Source organism: Gossypium arboreum, chromosome 12 (assembly GCF_025698485.1).
Source record: "Gossypium arboreum isolate Shixiya-1 chromosome 12, ASM2569848v2, whole genome shotgun sequence".
Lineage (NCBI taxonomy): Eukaryota > Viridiplantae > Streptophyta > Magnoliopsida > Malvales > Malvaceae > Gossypium > Gossypium arboreum.
Window position 1 is genome coordinate 94,268,672 of NC_069081.1, and position 19,659 is coordinate 94,288,330.

General features: G+C 32.1%; 2 protein-coding genes across 2 annotated transcripts; both read left to right on the forward strand.

Annotated features, from left to right (window-relative positions):
* Positions 1 to 11,798: 11,798 nt before the first annotated feature.
* On the forward strand, positions 11,799 to 15,575 carry LOC108477935 (probable pectinesterase 66). The gene is made up of 5 exons (XM_017780400.2): positions 11,799 to 12,229; positions 12,320 to 12,479; positions 13,446 to 13,667; positions 13,747 to 13,997; positions 15,238 to 15,575. The coding sequence occupies exons 1-5, from the start codon at positions 11,997 to 11,999 to the stop codon at positions 15,446 to 15,448; spliced, it is 1,077 nt and encodes a 358-aa protein (XP_017635889.1). The 5' UTR covers positions 11,799 to 11,996; the 3' UTR covers positions 15,449 to 15,575.
* A 612-nt stretch (positions 15,576 to 16,187) lies between these two features.
* On the forward strand, positions 16,188 to 18,065 carry LOC128285464 (uncharacterized). Its single transcript, XM_053022948.1, has 2 exons — positions 16,188 to 16,206; positions 16,465 to 18,065. Exons 1-2 carry the CDS (start codon positions 16,188 to 16,190, stop codon positions 18,063 to 18,065), a joined length of 1,620 nt encoding a protein of 539 aa, XP_052878908.1.
* Positions 18,066 to 19,659: the final 1,594 nt, after the last annotated feature.

The following is a 19,659-nucleotide window of genomic DNA, read 5'->3' on the forward strand; positions in this document are numbered from 1 at the left end:
AGTTCATGCCTTTCATTTTCAAACACAATTTCAATCCATAATTCAACTTTCTCATTTCTTTCAATATTTTTAATAATATAATCAATCAATTTATTTTTAAATTTCTTATTTCAGTTGTTTACCCTATTTACAAACCCAGACTTTGACGGATACACGGATTCCAACCCAAACACACCAGTACGACACATTGTGCCTAAAACAGTACATAGTACCTGATCAGTATACGGCACATAAGTGCCTGAAATGACACACGAGGTGCCTGATACGACACACGACGTGCTTGAAATACGACACATAAAGTGCCTGATCGGCAAAGCCGATAAATCCTGTACTCTTCCAAATCCTATGACATGTCAATTATATCTGTCTCAGCCCGACTAGTTAATAGGGTATTCAAATCATTTCTCAATTTCAATTTCACTTTCAATGTACAATTCAATTCGATACAAATTTTCACTTTCCAACAATATACTATCAAATATTCATACATAATCATACTTCATCTCAATTTCATTCAATTCAATATTGATACTTACCTTATAATTTTACTTACCATACATATAAATTTAAATATAACATTTAATAAATAGTAGTTTGAATTATAGTAATACAAACCTGAATTTCGCAGTTACTCCTCGACGACCTTCTCTGTCCTTTTTTGTACGATACCTCGAACTCTTTATTAGCTATGAAAATTAAATAATTATGCTATTAATTACAACACTAATTTTACAGTAATAATTGAATTTCTATTCAATTTCTTCCTTATTCACAATTTGATCCTAACTAAGTTCACTTACTTTCCTAACTCAATTTATACTTTATTTCTATTCAAATTTTGACCAAACTCAAATTTAACTATTAAATTTTTAGTATAAATCCCTAATTTCAAAATTTTCTCAACTTAGTCCCTACAACACAAAACTTATAGTTTCTTTTACAATTTAATCCCTTTATCAATTTTAACTTGAAATTCATTCAATTAAATCCCTAATTCAACAATTTGTCCAACATGAACCATGCTTAAAAACCTATAAACTTCCAAAACCTCAACTTATTTTCAACAAATCTTTGTTTTAAAGCTTCTGAATCATCAAAATTAAATAAAAAGGGCTTAATTGACTTACAAATCAAAGCTTTAAACCTTAAACCCTTAGTTTTTCCTTTTTCTTTTCTTTCTTTCTTTTTCCTGCTCTGTTTCGAATGCCTCTGTTTCTTTCTTCTTTGTTTTGCTTTTGCTTTTATTTCTTTTTAGTTTATTTACTTTATGTTATAATAATATAATATATATTAATTATTTAATAACAAATATCTTTTAGCTTAAATTATAAGTAATTATATATTTATTTTACATTTGTACTAATAAATTTATTACAATTGTCATTATTTAATTTGTTTATCAAACAAAAATTTATCATTTAATTATTTAATTAATAAATATCTTTAACTTAATAATAATAATTAATAAATATATATTTTCCAATTTAAATATAAATATTACAAATATATATATTTTATTTATACACTTGTAATAAATCATCTCCATCCACTTGTCTTCATTTTATTTCATCATATAATATTTCATCATCACCCTACATTTGTCATGTTTTATTTTATTTATCATATAAAATTCTCATAATATAATTAATATAAATTATATTTAATAAATTAATAATAAGAATAAGAATAAGAATAAGAATAATACACTATAATAAATATCTATTTAATAACAAGTATAAATACTACAATTGTACAAATACATTTTGTACATTTGTATAATATCATCACCATCCATTTGGTAATTTTTAATTTATTTATCATACAATTGTCTTTATCTTATTTATTTCCTATAATATAATATCTTAACTTTAATTAATATAATTTATAATGTTTTAATTAAATAATATTTTTATAATATAAATAAAAAATCTAAGATTTTTCCATGTATTGCCGCCTCATCTTAAGCCATTGGCTTATTTACCTATTTAGTCCCTCTTTTTTTCTTTTACTTTATAATTAAACTTTACACCTTATTCAATTTAGTCATTTTCACTAATTACTCTAAATTAAGCTAAATTCACCTAATTTAAACCTAATTAAACACATCACTAGGCTCATTAATATTTCTAATAATTATTTTTGAACTCGATTTACTAAGACGGAGGCCTGATATTGCACTTTTCCGATGCCTGTGAATTTTGGGTCATTACAGGTAAAGCTTTACATTTGTCATATAAAGTTTATATTTATGATGAAATGTTATGTCTAATATTCATATGAGCTTTCTAAGCATTTATTTCTTACGTAGTTATTTTCTTTTACTTTATAGATTATCAGAAGCTCGATTGATTTGGAAGATTGCCAAAGGCCTATTACTCTATCCAATGATTTATATCGGTAGATTTTGATGTCTTGGTCATGGAAATAATGACATGTATAGGGAACTTATGTTTAAAGTTTAACTTGAGTGCTAAATGTTGAATTTGGTATGTATATGTATAAGTTGGTTGCTTGGTACCATATGAAAATGGTTAGTTTGTGTTACTTATATGATTATAGTGCATGTGAGTAATGGTCCAAATGGTAAATTTTATGGCCATAGTATAAGGTCAATTTGATATGTTTATATTGTGGCCATGTTAGGTTATGCTTTAAGATGGTTATGAGTTACGTGTATTGGTATGAATATGGTTAATTATGTTTATGGTTAGGTATATTTGCTTGTTTGTGTTTGAGGTGCTTATATGGCATATTGGTTGAATGGTTAAATAGCCTATTGAATTGGTATTATTATGCATGATTTGGGTATGTTTTAAATTCTTGGTTAAATGTGCAAGTTGTTGGTAGGTTCATGCTTGAATGAGTGAAAGAAATGGTTTGATTTTGGTCACTTTCTTGTCCACATGGCCTCAAACACGGCCATGTGTCCCTTGTGGGTTTTAAGGGTTGCATTTCGAGTGTTACACGGCCTGACACACTGGCGTGTGGCTTGACCGTGTGACCCAAGTTAGAGAGTTATACGGGCACGGACACGAGCTGGGACATGGCCGTGTGTCCCTAATTCGACTATTACACAGCCTGAAAAACAGGTGTGTGTCTCAGCCGTGTGAGTCACACAGCCTGGCCACATGTCCGTGTGACCCTTGTAGTTTAAAATTTTCTAAATTTTTCCTTAATGTTTCAAATGTTTTCGATTTAGTCCTGAATTGTTTCTAAAGTGTTTTTAGGTCCTTGAGGGCTTGATTAAGGGACGATTAGCATGTGAATGAATGATTTATGCTATGATTATATTAATGTTTGGAAATGTATGTTCTTATGTTATGGTTTGATGGTAATGCTCTGTAACCTTATTTTGACGACGGATACGGGTTAGGGGTGTTACAGTGGGCTTTAGGAAATGCTGCTGCTAGCGTGGGTGCTAGAATTGATTTTGTTAAATCAGCATCAAAAAATGACCAAGTGTGTAATGAAAACTCGAGAAAACAGTGAACAGCGAAACCCAAAAATTGGGACGTCGGCGCCACACGACCGTTTTCAAGACATGGGCCCAAAAACTGGAATTTTTCCCTAGAGCCGTATTCGATGTATAAGTCGAATATGGGTTTCCTGTAGGGTTCGTATAAGATATACGAATTAAATCACGATTTTTGATATTCTGTTAGCATAAAATATAAATTATGTACGCATGTTAATAAGATATATTTTAAGTATGATACTGTAAGTAATGTGGGTTTTTAACAAGTAAGAACTGTGCATTAATTATTTATGTTTAAACGTTAGTCAATTATGATTAATATATGTTTTGAATCGTGATTAAATGACGATTGAAACGTATTAATATGCTTACCAAGTCTGAAACTAAGGTAAGTGCTCTGACATGATTGTTTGATCAGTTGTGTGATAATGGAATATGTTATATTCTAGCACTCATGTTTTGTGATATTATGACATGATTCTATTTCTGTTAATTTGATATCTTAATACGAGATAAAATTTTGAAATCGCCATTTTTGATTGTATGTTAAGCATGCCATTATTCTGATTCTATTTTGTGTGTCATATCACATGCATGGGGTTGGGATGATATTATAAGGAGGAAGTTTTGATAGTTTAATGATCTACCTCATCTGGTGGTTTATCCACATTTTTGTTCTGGCAGCTTGGCTGCAATATAATAGCTCGACCACATATATTCTGATATGGCAGTTTTAACTGCAACTCTGGTGGCAATGTCCACAATTATCTGTTGGTGTGATTTGGTTGGACGAGTTCTAGGGAACTCTATTTTGGTGTGTAGCGAAGTTGGGTAGGAAGTTTTCTGAAACTTCTGCATTAGCATAATCATGCATTCTCAGTTATGTTTGCTTGTGCGTCATGAAATTCTCTGTGAAACTCTGATTTGTATATTGTGTTATGTGTGATCTCTGTTTGAGTTTAGTTATACACTGAGCTTTATAGCTCATCCCCTTTATTTTATTTCTGATGTTTCAGGTAATCGGTAAATTAGTATCGAACGACGTGCGGGAGCTTAGATGGTTTATTCAGTTAAATTAAAGAAATGGTGATTTTCATAATTATTTATTTTAGTCTTTTGGGAATTGTAATTTGTTTTTGGGCTTTGTTTTGGTTTCCGTTTAATTCGTTGATATTGATATTTGCAAACGTGATACTGCAAAACCTCACAAGTTAAATTTAAAATTCGGTTTTCAAAATTAAAACTCTAAAAGTTTTCCGTTGCAAATTAAGTAACCATAAAGAGTTTTTCTATGAATAAACAAATGACTTCAACGAGTATTTTCCTTAAAACTAGAAATGATTTGTCAAAATATTTATTTTCAAACATTTTGAACTCAAATTTTGAGATTAAGATAAGTGTTTTTGAAATTAAGTTTTTCTAGATGTTTGTGAAAGTTTTTGCCAAATTTTATATTTTCGAAACACGTTTTTAGTTTGATTGAAGCAAAGGCTTTTAAACAAGTTAACGTTATTCCTCAATATTCAGTCATGACTTCTAGGTTGAGTTTGGGGTGTTAAACAATTTTACCCCTACTCTTTTTTTGGAAGTAAATTAGAAAATTTTGAAACTGATAAGGCTAAAGGGTCAAAAAGGCATTAGTAACAAATTAAAATCAATTAAACTCTTTTAAAATTTAAAAAATTATAAAAATTATAAGAAAATTTATAAAAATTAATTTTTAAAATTAATTTTTTTTAAAAATAACAATAGCGACCCATTAAAATCTAATGATTATAAGATATTAAAAAATTGACCCTTTTCTTTTATTGGCTTGATATTGTTATTTTTAATAAAAGAATTATACTTTTTATATAAATTTTATGATTTTATAATAAATTTTAAAATTTAAAAGGGCTTAATTGATTTTTTTAATTTTGTTACTATTGACCCTTAGCCTTATTTATTTAAAAAGTTCTATTTTATTTTCAATAAAAATAGGATCAAATTAAATAAATTTGTAAAGTTTAAAAATAAATTTGTTATTATAACTTATATATACTCAAAATTTTAACAGAAAAACTATTTTACTTACTCATCTAACTTACACGAGCTAATTCGCGATTCAAGGTAACCAACATACTTTTACCATTTGTTGACATGATAGTTTAGACTTTAGATGTTAATTACTATAAAAACGAAACAGAGTTAGCATTATGTATGCTTAATAAGTTCATAGGTTCAAAACAATGTAACTTACCTTAATCCCATAATTACATAACAAAATAATTAACTGAGCAATTTTCCTTGTTACCACAATTCTTATCAACAGATGAGTTCATCACATTCAAGTTATATAACATTCCATTTTATACAATTCAATCCAAATCAATGTTTATATCATCAAAACCATTGAACACAAGCAACTTTTACATAATACATCTATGCTTTATCTCATTATCTCATTTACCATTCAATCAACATCCCATTTACAATAACCGTTTAGCACGATGAACTATAGTAAATAGATATGGATACATGGGTAACCAATCAAAACATATCTGAACACTCAAACAAGCTATATACTATCCAAAACACACTTGATGGATTGAACAAACTATAGTATCCAAAACACGCCTAATGTCTCGAACGAGCCATACCATCCAAAACACACCAGGGCACTGAGTGTCAAGCCTATAGGCTACACATCCCTCCAAAAACACACCTGAATTTTCGTAGAGATAAACTCAGTAATCTGTAAAAAATCCTAAATTCCAGTACAATCAGTGAATATCCCGTATGCCAATATCACATCTCATATAAAAATCATACAGCGCACGAAAAACACTATTAGCATGCCAGTTGTATCCTATCCTGATGTGATTCCATGCCCCAAGGCTGAATCAATTCTTATCAATAAGAAACAAGTTGATGTTGGGCTGAATTTCCATGAACCACATCTTCTTGAGATGACTGAAACAAAGATTGGTCCTTTATGTTTACTAAATAGGTCAACTATGGGGGGCCAAACCAAGTGGGTTAAAGAGGAATTTAAAGAGCCTATGTGTGGACATTGGGAACAAGTCCAAATTAATCGTGATCTGATTGGGCTAAGACCAATTCAAAAGCTAAACCAAGAGTTGGATGGGACAATTTAAAGGACTTTATTTCAGCTTAATAAATTTGCATTTTTAATTATGTCTTGCATTATGTGTGTTGCATTTAATTAAGTCATGTATAAAAGCATCTCATCTATTAATTAAGTTTGTGTTTTAATTATGTCATGCATTATGAAACTCATATGTTAAATAAGTTTGCATTTTAATTAAGGCATGCATTTATGCATCTTATAAGTTAATTATGTTTAAACATAGGTTGGAGTTACATGTTCATAAATAAATGCTTGGAGTTACATGTATGCTGATTTCTATTTTAAATATGTGTGTCCTTATTAATTGTTTCAGTTAAATAAGAATATGAAAAGTTGTCAATGTTTAATAACTAATTATTTATCTTGTAGGTGGCTGTTCATATAGATCAAGAATGACTCTTCAAGTTTATTTGGTTTCAAGCACTTAAAATTCATTATGGTGGCTGTTTAAATGGACCAAGAATGGCTTTTCAATTTCTGATAGGTTTTGGTGCACTTAAAGCTCAATCATGGTGCCAATAAAAGAGAGGAATACACAATGCATTAAGGCATTCAGTTAAGGGGAAAATGAAGGGACATCAAATAGCACATTTAAAGGACCATTAAGCTTTCATCAAGTGAAGATGCATGACTTTTCAGCTATGCTTGAATCAAGTGAAAAGACATGACCCTTTGGCTACCCATCAAGTGTTATAACCGAATCTTAATGTTCTGTTAATAACTGGTGTGAATGTCGAATTTGAATTGTCATAATAATGCCTATATATAACTTGTAAAAGGGAAATTTTAAGGTTAGACCATTTTGAATATAAACCTGATTTGTAAGAATTATTCACTCTTGGTTCTTCATTGAACTAAACTGAACTTATCAAAATTTTATGAGTTTGTGGTGGCCACCCAATTGTCTTATCACTTCATTTTCCATCACGGAGTGTGGCGACTTCACTTACCAAGGTTCGAGTATTCTGTCAAGTTTAAGTGGGTCGAAGTTTTAATATACCTACAGTTCTTTAAAATAGTTAAGTGCTTCGGGTCAAGGTTTCTACCCATTTGAACCTATTCAAGACGGTCCTTCCATTCGAGCTATTTTATGAACTATCCAAGCTCGAGAAATGGTATCATATCATATGTTCAATCTAGGATCAATGCAATAACTTTTTACAATTCAATCCTTTTTCTTGTCTTTCATACCAATTTGAAAACATTTTAAAATACATTCAAACATTATAAAATACACAATTCAAACATAAAAATTACATAAATGAACATAACTATACCGTATGAACTTACCAGTTACAAACAACAATAGAAGAGGTGTTAGGGACTAATCTATAACTTTTATTATTATTATCTACTGATTGGTTTCAATCTTGATATATATAGTAATTTATTCTCAAATTTAGTGCCAATAACCTTAAAAAATCTTATTCAATTTATATATAAACTTAATTTATTTTTCACAATTTTCCTGAAGTTCACGTTTTTTTCAATTCAGCCCATAAAACCAAAACTATTATATCTTTCATATTGAAGCTCTGTTTTTCAATCCATTTTCATTTTCATCCTTATTTAACCCTATAGAAATAGTAATTACAAAAATTTCATGTCAAATCTAAACTATTTTCATTTTAGTCCCTAAACTCAACTAACTAAATTCACATTACAAATTAGTCCTTAATGATTTCTAAGCTTATAACCAAGCCATTTAACATCAAAAACCTTAAAAATAATCAATAGTAACATTTTAAAACTTTAACAATTTTACAATTTAATAGCCAGACTAACTAGATTAAGCTACAACGATTTTAAAAACATAAAAATTACGAAAATAGGGTTTCAAAACCCTTACCATGCTAATGGCCGAACCCGAGAAAGTTTGAGAATCTTTCATTCTTTTCTTAAATGGAGAAAATGGCAGAGAAGATGAGAATAAAGGCCATTCTTTTTCTTTTCGCCTTATGTTTCTTTTAATTAATCATATTATTACATCAATTTTTATTACAAATTAACATGTTTCTCTTTAAATCACATGCATTAACCATCCATATTACTCCAAAAAGGTGTAATTGCCATAAAAATCCTTTTTCATTTACCAATTACGCCTTTTAGCTAATAAAAATCTATAGTGATTAACTTTTACGATTTTTATGATTTAGTCCTTATACCCTAATTAAGCATCCAATCACTAAAATTTCTGAACCAAAATCCAATTCACTTATATAAAAACTCTATAAATATTCAATAAAAATATTTACGGCCTCATTTTGTGGAAACAAGGTCCCGATATCTTATTTTTCAAAACCACTGACTTTAGGGTCAAACCACTTGTATTTTAACTAACTATTCAATTAGCAAATTTATCATATCAAAATTAAATATAACACTATATTTGAATCATAAATATCAAATAATAATATTTACGGATTCACTTGTCAGAATTCTGGTCCTGAAACCACTGTTTACGACACCATTGAAAAATGGGTTGTCCACCTATTATTCAATTTCCATAAAAATCAAATAAAAATGGCTTAGGGACTTACTTGAATAGGTGGCCAAATGCTCAAGCTTCAACAATGGTATTTTCTTTCTTTGTTTCTTCAAGTGACGGTGAGAAGATGATGAGTTTGCATCTTTTCTCCACTTACTTGATATTTATAGTATAGATAATTACTAATTAACCTTGATTAATTAAGTTAAACATGTTTTACTTTTAATTAAGCTTAATTTAATAATAATTTAATCTTTAATAGGAATCATCATCAAAATTCACTCTATCACATTACAAATTGGTTTATTTACTATTTTAGTCCTCTAAATAATTACCATCTAGGTCCCCAAGCCTTTTCCTAATTAAAAATCTATAGCGGTTAAACTTTTATATTTTAGTCCCTAAGCCTTAATTAACCACATTTTTGGCTAAATTGTTTAACTGGATTTCAAGATATTTTTATAAAAACTCATTAAATATTCGTATTTCATATTTACAAACTTGATTTACAAAAATAAGATGTCGAAATCGCATTTTCTGACACCACTAGAAACCAGGTCGTTATAGGGTTGGTGGTTAGAGAATCCCTAAGAGTCTTCACTAGCTGCTCTAAGGTAGGGAAGAGGGCACTCACATATCGAAGAGTGGTTTTTACAATAGTAGCAAGAGGAGTCTGGACAGAGCTCAAGCCAGTGGGAGATCTTGAGGCAAGTGAAATGAGGGTGATGAATGGGGTGGAGGATTTGACTTAGTTGGCTAAATCGTCGGTCTAATTAGTTTGGTCAGCGGGGGTGCCATTTTGATATTGTAAGGTTATGTTTTCCATGCTCACCGCACCAATTGTTAACGTGTTGGACTTACCATTAAGCCATCATTACAGAATGCGTGGGGTGAATGTCTTCGATGGGACAAGAATGTCTATAATGAGACAAATCCTGTCATTTATTCTGACTTGATAGTATAGAGCAGTTGAATTTACGTAGTATTTGGTGACGAATAACTTCATGTTCTCGATGAAGCTTAGGGACCCGGACGGTAGATAATATGTGCTTGTTCGGATGGCTATCTTGGAAAGGGGCTTGTAGATGACCTTTAGGCTAGTTAACTTTGTTGTTGGCTTAATTGATTTTTCACTGAGTTATAATAATTATTAAGTCTTCGATCCAGGTTAATTGTACAGTTTAGTTTATTTTACTTTTTCCATATATATTTTTTTGATAAAATACCTAGAACTACCCATAGCCCCTCCCCAACCCTTAAATAGGAGGATAATGCGCTTCAGCGCAGTCGAACCCACGTCCTCCTGCACTGGCAACAATGCTGATGCCAATCGGGCTAAGACTTAATCGACTTTTCCACAATTATTTTTAAGTCTTTATTTTATTCAAGTAATTTCATTTTACGTTAGGCATTTATTTATGTCTAAACATTTAAATCCTTCTATATGATTTATTTAAAATTTAACTCCATTTAGTGTTATTTTTATATTTTTAACTTTATTTCATTAGTTTGATTAATATTACTTATTAGTTAAAAGTTTATTTTATCTATTAAAATTTTTAATAGATATAAATTTTATATCAAGTAAAATTCCAAAAGTTATATCAGACCATACAATTTAAAAAAATTTGTTATACATAACAATTTAAATGACTTATTCAATTTTATTTTTATCTATTTTTTTGGTTTATTTTATGTTGATCATAATACAAAACATCAATATTCTAAAACAAACCTTTTATATTATTGTGTTTTTAATTTTCTACTAATATTATTTCTTAAATGTGTCAATTTTTTAAAAATAGATAAATTAAATATATTTTAATAAATACACATGGCTAAAAAAGGTAAAAAATCTAGCTATATTCTAATTAAGGGTTAATCCATTTTTAAATTTTAGATTTTAAAAGGAAAACATAATAAAAAAGGTAAACTATTAAAATAGTTCAATTTCTTTATCTCAGGTTACATTTTAGTCGCTTATACTTGAAATGTTATGTTTTAGTCACTTACATTATCGCGTTGTAACATTTTAGTCATTGAGCCGTTAATTGCTGTTAATGGTGTAACAGTAAACTGATGTGGTACGTTAAATCATCATTTCAGACAAAAATTTTAGATTAATTTATACATTCGCTCCCTATATTTTTTTCATTTTGAGCAATTTAATTTTTTTTTTTTATGTTCTTTTAACTTTCCTTTTTTCTTTATTTTCCATTCTCTTTTGCTTCTCTCTTTGTTTTCCTCCATTCTCCATTTCTTTTAACACGGTTTTTCTATATTTTCCATTTGTTAAAACTAGTCCCTATATTTTTATTTTTTTGAACAATTTAATTTTTTAAGTGAGGTGAGCTTGTAGACTAATTTTAACAAATGGAAAACATAGAAAAACTATGTTAAAAGAAATGAAGAAGGGAGGAAAATAGAGGGAGAAGCACAAGAAAATGAGAAATAAGAAAAAGGAAAGTTAAAAAATATAAAAGGAAAAAATTAAATTGGTCAAAATGAAAAAATATAGGGACCAATTGTAAAATTTAACTTAAAATTTTTGTTCGAAATGATGATTTAATGTGCCACATACGTAACATTTCAAGTATAAGTGACTAAAATTTAACCCGACGCAAACAAAAGTAACTATTTTGATAGTTTAACTAATAAAAAAAACTGAAGTTCATTAGACTAGAATCCTCCGCATGTTTATATATGGCAACATATTTAAGTAGCACCAATGTCAGTTACCTGGAAAATTTGACTCTTTATTGTTGGGAACTTTCGTGTATTCTGTATATTTTTTCATATAAATAAATACTATATATTTTAATAATCTAGTGAGAATTAGAGGGAAAAAAAATCTGTTTTTGAGGATATTAAAAAAAAAAAAAACTTGGTGTTATTCATTGAAAATGCAGTGCCTCCTTGTGTTCATGTTGATTGTATTATTATTGCTTTGTTTCAGTATCTGTGAAGCTTTTGGATGTGAATTCGATGCTGAAAATCATCAATTTAAGGTGGCAGATACAATCAGGGTGGATCAATCTGGCAAAGGAGATTTCAAAACTGTCCAAAAAGCTATTGATTCAATCCCTTCTAATAACAAGAAGTGGATACGTATCCTTATTTCCCCTGGAGTTTTCAGGTCCTCCATATGTTTGATTTAATGTCACAAAAAGCAAATCTATTCATTTATAAAAAGTGATTTTACTTTTGTGTTGTTGGTTTGGTGCAGGGAGAAAGTTACAATTCCTTGTGATAAACCATGCATTTTCCTCGAAGGAGCTGGGAGACTGTTAACCAGGATTGAATGGAATAGTCATATGAGAACCTGTGACAGTGCTACTTTGACTTCATTTCCTGATAGCATTGTTGCAAAAGGCATTACTTTCAAGGTATAATACTGTTTTGGTCAAATTCTGGTCTTGGTCCTTCTATTATGTTCGGGTTTGTTCATTTGAGGTTTAGTGTACCTATACTTTAATTTGATATAATTTGGTTTTTTGTTTTTATAATATCATTTGTTAGTTTAAAAGTAAAACACCATTAACTATAGGGATAAAAAAAATTTAGTCTTTGAATTTGAAAACTTTTTGACTTAAGTTTTTGAAATTTTTTTGGTCCGCACTAGTCTCGAAACTTGACCTTTTTCTTAATTTGGTCATTGAACTTGGATTCTCTAAAGATATGATGACGAGACACTCTAAGATTGTTCCATATCATCATCTAAATTTTTATAATTTCTTTATGTTTTTAAATTTTTTAATATACTTTTATATTTTATATAATTAAAAAATCAAGTAATAATGTAACACAATTTGAAATTATTACATCATCACACCTTAAAGGAATCCAAGTTCAAAGATCAAATTTGAAATTTTTTTCAAGTTCCGTAACTAATGTAGACTAAAAAGACCTCTAGGAACCAAATAAAAAAAATTGTCAAGTTAAAGAGTAATATTGCTTTGAAAAATTTACAATTTGGTCTTTTTTCATGCCCGAATCTAATCCATTATATTTTAAGCTTGATTTAGTCCTGTTTTCATTTGTAATAATTAATGTGTGCGTAAATATGATCATTCAATGTTTTAAATTGCATGTGATTGTTCCACTATTATTTGCAGCATCTCGTAGTTCTGATCTGGCGATCGGACCAGATATGAAGTGTTACATTTAGTGCTATCTTAACTATTCGAACTAATGACACTTTAAAAATAAGACCAAGTTACACAGGGATTAAATCCCAAATTTGAATACAATAGAGTGAAAAAAAAAATCAAATTTCACCAAATTGTTCATATTCCTAATCACACATAAACAAAAAGAGTTCACTAATTGAAAATTTTCTTCATTATGAACAGAACTTTTACAACATACCTCTAGCAACAATACCCAACATAAAGAACACGGTAAAGCCAGCCCTAGCAGCTAGCATCTACGGTGACAAATCGGCTTTCTACAACTGTGCTTTCTTTGGGTTACAAGATACATTGTGGGACGTACAAGGTCGCCATTACTTCAAAAATTGCTATATCGAAGGTGCTATTGACTTTATATTTGGGAGTGGTCAATCTATCTATGAGGTATCTCTGTGTGTAAATATTTTGTAAATTTCAATTGGGTTTTTCTGTTATTGTAACATGTTGTTTGTGTAATTGGCAGAGCTGTGAAATAAATCTTACAATAGGCAAATATGCACCCCAATATCCCAATGGTTATATAACAGCACAGGGAAGGAATTCATCGGATGATCCGAGTGGTTTTGTTTTTAAATCTTGTGTTTTTACAGGGACTGGTAAAACTTATCTTGGAAGAGCTTATGGAGCTTATTCTAGAGTGATCATATATAAGTCGGTGATGACGGATATTATTGTTGCTTCTGGTTGGGATGCTTGGACCTATGTTCATCATGAGTATGCCATTAAATTATCTCACTTCATACATATATACGTGTATATATATATATTGGGGATCAATCACGATTTTTGTTGAGAGGACCAACTCTTTTGGGAGAAATATTTGAAATATTATTTGTCGGGTAATCGGTTGAACCCCAACAATGTTAAGGTATTATTTATGTGGCGGGTTTTTTTTATCTCCCTCTTCCTTGTGCAAGCTAGGTTATTTACATAATTACTATTATGCCCTATATTGACATTTCTCTCATGAGTTCTTACAAGTGGTATCTCTATATCTCCACCAAATAAGGTTTTCCTTCTTCATGAACCGTATACAGTTCCCAATGAAGGAGGGATACAAAACCCTACTATAAGGACAATACCTTGATATTGTTAGGGGTTCGACCGATTATCTGATGGACAACATTTTGAAGACTTCTTCCGAAAGAGTTAGCCCCTTTCAACAATTTTCATCCCTTAACTTTACGAAAATTGAGAAATTAATCCTTTTACAGGTGTTCATGGGCTAAGTTCAGCTAGGGTCAAATTGAGTCTATTCATAGTATTGATATCATTCCCAAGCCCTACTAGGCCTAAAATATGGGCTTTAAATTTTTTATAAGCTTGTCTATGTTTGTAAGTGGCTAAACTAAGCCCATTTAGGCCCACTCATATTATCTTTTTTTATTTTTTAAAATTAATTTTTATTTAATATATAGTAATAATATATATCTTTTACTGCCTTTGTAAATATATATATATATATATCTTAAACATACCCAACTTAAACATTTTTTTTATATTTACATTATAGTATAGTATACTTGACAAACATATCATATAAACTTGAAAATGTGTTGGGCTCAGATTTGAATGTTGAAGTTCGAGCTCAACCCATATTTTAAATGTGTTTGGATTTTTTATCCTAGCTAATTTTTTGAGCCTAATATTTTTGTTCGAATACACCAAAATTTTGAATTGATCTTAAAGCTTGGGTAAATAACCTGCCCCTGAACAAGTCTATTCTACGATTTGTCAAAATCTAGTCATCTTATTTTATGAATGGTAAGGTTTAATATTCTTATCCAATTGAACTAATTCCCTAGTTTTTGGGATATATGAGGATCAAATTTAAAGACTACTTCTCAATTTTTGTAAAGTAGAAAGATGAAATTCATAATTAAACTTATTTTCTCAAGCTTTTTAAGTTATTATTAATTGGTTCTAAAGATTGAAACCACGGGTATGTTTGCAGAAGAAATTTGATGTATGCAGAGAATAGTTGCAGGGGAGCTGGGGCCAACACTTCAAAGCGAGTGCCATGGCTGAGGAAACTCAGTGCTTCTCAACTCAGTCAATTTGTGAATATATCATACATTGACAAAGAAGGATGGATTGATAAACTGCCAAAACATGTTCTAAATTTAGGGCATAAGAAAAATTCCAAACTCAAGTTCATGGCTTAACATATCTACAAATATTTTGCACATTTATTAGATGATTTTACCTTCCAATTGCAAATTTAGTTGCAAATGGTTTTATTAGTTAAAAGAGATTAAAAATATGAAATGAATATAAAAGTTGGTTATACAATTCGAAAATTTACATTATTTATGTAGTCTTATCAAGTGAGTAATTCATTATCAATCTGTAGTAATATAAGATGTTATTTAAGTTCAACTCAATTGCAAGCTTAGTCACAAGCTAAATAATTAGAACATTTTGTTTATAATAGTTATACACTAAAATAAATGCTCTCATTCTCGTACATAGAGAAAGTCTCTTTTAAATAATTATATGAATTTTTTTATTTATTTTAGGTTAAAATATGTTTCAAGTTAATATATTTTTCGTACATTTGGAATTTTAATGGTGTTATTTACAAGTGGACTTGCATTTTAAATCTAAAAAGTGAAGGGACTAAATTCTTTTAAATAAAAGTAGAGAGATTAAATTTTGAATGTACCAAAAACATAGGAACTTATACCATACTTTAACCTTATTTTCATTCCGTCAATTAAGATTATTAGAAACGACCAAAAATAATTAAGTGTTTAAAGTTATTTTTTATAAAAAAATCATGTATTCACTTTAACAACAACAAATGATATTGTGAAATAGTATTATAAAAATAAAAATATTTTCACATTTTATGGTCCAACTATTTAAAAAGTTAAATTGAAATCTTACTCAATTATTAACCCAATGTTTAAAAAGTTATATGGTAAAAAATATCAAACCATCTAATGCAAAGCATAAAATTTCTAAATCCTTTATTCCATTATTATATATTAATGTAACAACAGTAATTAACGAGCTTACAAAGTGACATAACCATGCATAACTACACGTGCATGATTAATTTTAACCCCAATAAAGATTTTCAAAACTTTCGAGTTCTTGAATTAAGATTTATTTTGATCAGTCCTCCTTACATCCTCGATTGTTCCACCTCTTATATTAACTCTTGCACCTTTTCTAGAATTTCCTCCTACACTACCACCTCCTCCAACACCTACACCAGCACTAACACTGGCACCACCTCCGGCACCTGCTCCAACACCTCCTCCCGCACCAGCACCTGCACTCGTTCCAGCACCTCTACCAACACCACCACCAGCTCCTACTCCTCCACTAGCCCCAACACCTGCACCTGCTGCAGCACTTCCTCCTGCACCTGCTCCAACACCTCCACCAACACCACCTCCAGCACCTCCACCACCTCCTACCCCTCCACCAGCCCCAATACCACCACCAACACTTGCACCCGCTCCAATACCTCCTCCTACACCTCCGCCAACACCACCTCCAGCACCTCCACCTCCACTAACTCCTACTCCTCCACCAGTACCTCCACCAACACCACCTCCTACACTTCCACCACCACCACCTCCTACTCCTCCACCAGCCCCAGCCCCAGCACCACCACCAACACCACCTCCTGCACCTCCACCACCAGCAGCTCCTACTCCTCCACCAGCCCCAACACCACCACCAACACCAGCACCCGCTCCAACACCTCCACCAACACCACCTCCACCACCCCTAGCACCTCCACCACCACCACCACCAGCTCCTACTCCTCCACCAACCCCAACACCACCACCAACACCTGCACCCCCTCCAGCACCTCCACCAACACCACCTCCAGCACCTCCACCACCCCTAGCACCTCCACCACCACCACCACCAGCTCCTACTCCTCCACCAACCCCACCACCACCACCAACACCTGCACCTCCTCCTGCACCTCCACCAACACCATTTCCAGCATCTCCACCACCACCACCACCACCAATACCTGCACCCACTCCAGCTCCTCCTCCTACACCTCCGCCAACACCACCTCCACCACCCCTAGCACCTGCACCTCCACCTCCACCTCCACCCCCACTAGCTCCTACTCCTCCACCAGCCCCAACACCACCACCAATACCTGCACCCACTCCAGCACCTCCTCCTGCACCTCCGCCAACACCACCTCCACCACCTCTAGCACCTCCACCTCCACCACCACCAACTCCTACTCCTCCACCAGCCCCAACACCACCACCAATACCTGCACCTCCGCCAACACCACCTCCACCACTTCCACCACCCCTAACACCTCCACCACCACCAGCTCCTACTCCTCCACCAGCCCCAACACCACCACCAATACCTGCACCCACTCCAGCACCTCCTCCTGCACCTCCGCCAACACCACCTCCACCACCCCTAACACCTCCACCACCGCTACCACCACCACCAACTCCTACTCCTCCACCAACCCCGACACCACCACCACCACCTACACCCACTCCAGCACCTCCTCCTCCACCACCACCAACACCTCCTCCACCATCCCTAGCACCACCACTTGCACCTCCACCTCCACCTCCACCCCCACCTGCTCCTACTCCTCCACCACCTCTAACCCCTCCACCTCCACCTCCACCTCCACCACCTCTACCACCTCCAATTTCATTCCCAACACCAGAACTTGCACCACCACTACCACCTCCTCCCCAACCACCACCACCATGTGCACCACCCCAACCCCCACCCATCCCAAAACAATCAACATGGCGACCACTCTTTTGACTATTTTTACAATATACACTCTCTAATCGTCGCCCATCACCTACTACTAATATAGCCCCCAAAAATATCATCACAACAACCGTTTCAACATTTCCTAAAATCTTCCCCATATTTTCTTCCGAAAGAACACTCAACAAAAATCACCACCAAAAAAAGGAAAGAACACTCACGAATTACAAGTAACGATTCTTGTAGTTCAATGGTAACATAGAATCCCCTATTTATAGCAAAGGGATAGTGGAACTTTAAGCTTTAACGATCATTGATATCGTAATGAAAGCTACAAACATGAAAACGATAAAAGTTGAAAACTTGAAAGCTAAACACTATTCCCATATCAAATGTCTTAATTGTTGACTTCATTGCCCTCCACTGCCGCCACTCATAACGTGGCAGTTAACCATGGTAAGGAGTCCAATATTTTAGTAGAAAAAATGTTTGAAGGGAATTAAGGCTCCTATGGGTATATCAACTTAAACAGTGAAAGGAGAAAAATAAGTGGGAAATACGTGCCATTGCTAATTGTACTCCAGACCTGCCAAAGTGTATCCCATAAACGGTAGTGAAAGTAGGGTTTTTTTTTGTTTTTTTTTTTTTTGAGGAATCAGTAGATAAACTCAACGCGTATTAACTATTAAGCGATTGTAACATCAAACCCCACTTTGCATTTGCCTTGTTTGAGTTGGTAAGAACGTAGAACAATCTAGTGTATGTATAGGCGCCAAATATTTATTGATCACACATTTGTCAGTGAATGGAAAGAGGTTTACAGGTAGCAGGCAAGTTCTTGGTTTGAAGTTTATTTCGGTTTCTTCAACTTATGATGAAGGGGCTAAGATGGCGAAATATGGTTTCCAAGCACAGCAGAATACAGAGACGTTTGCCACTTGTTACTCGGCTCAATGCCTAGTCCTTGGAATACCAACTATATTTGATCGAAAGGCAGGTTGAAACTTGAAATCGTCTTCTTATTGGGAGGTGTAGTCATAATTTCGAAAGATTACTTTTTATAAATTGTAAAAAGAAATTCTCTAAGGTTTAATCATTAATACCACTAATAATAGACGTAAATTTAATAAAAAAACTTTAAAATGATACTTTAATTTATCAAAGTATTAAGTATAGTGATAAGGTATATTATATTTTAAAAATTAAATTTAGGTTCATATATTGAAAATAATATTTTAAGAAAAATAGCAGGACCATCATTTAAATTATTTAATCAATAATTACTTTGCATATTCTTTTTATAAATTTGATTTTTGATAAGTACAAAGTTTTTAAGAAATCTATTCGTGGGTTAGGTTATTCATTCAAATCTAGAGGCTTAGGTTATTCATTCAAATCTAGAGGCTTGTTCAAAATATGAGAAAATTTGAACAAAATATGAAAACTAAAACATGGACTTAGGCAAAAAAAATTAGGTCCGTTTAAGATATGGACTGAGATTGGTCTTCAACATTCAAGGTCGAAGCTCAACTCATTTTATATTGTTGTAATATATTTTTATTTTATTTTCAAACATAATGCAATTTATATCATATAACATTAAATATATAATAATACAGGGGAAAATATTTGGTACACTACTAAT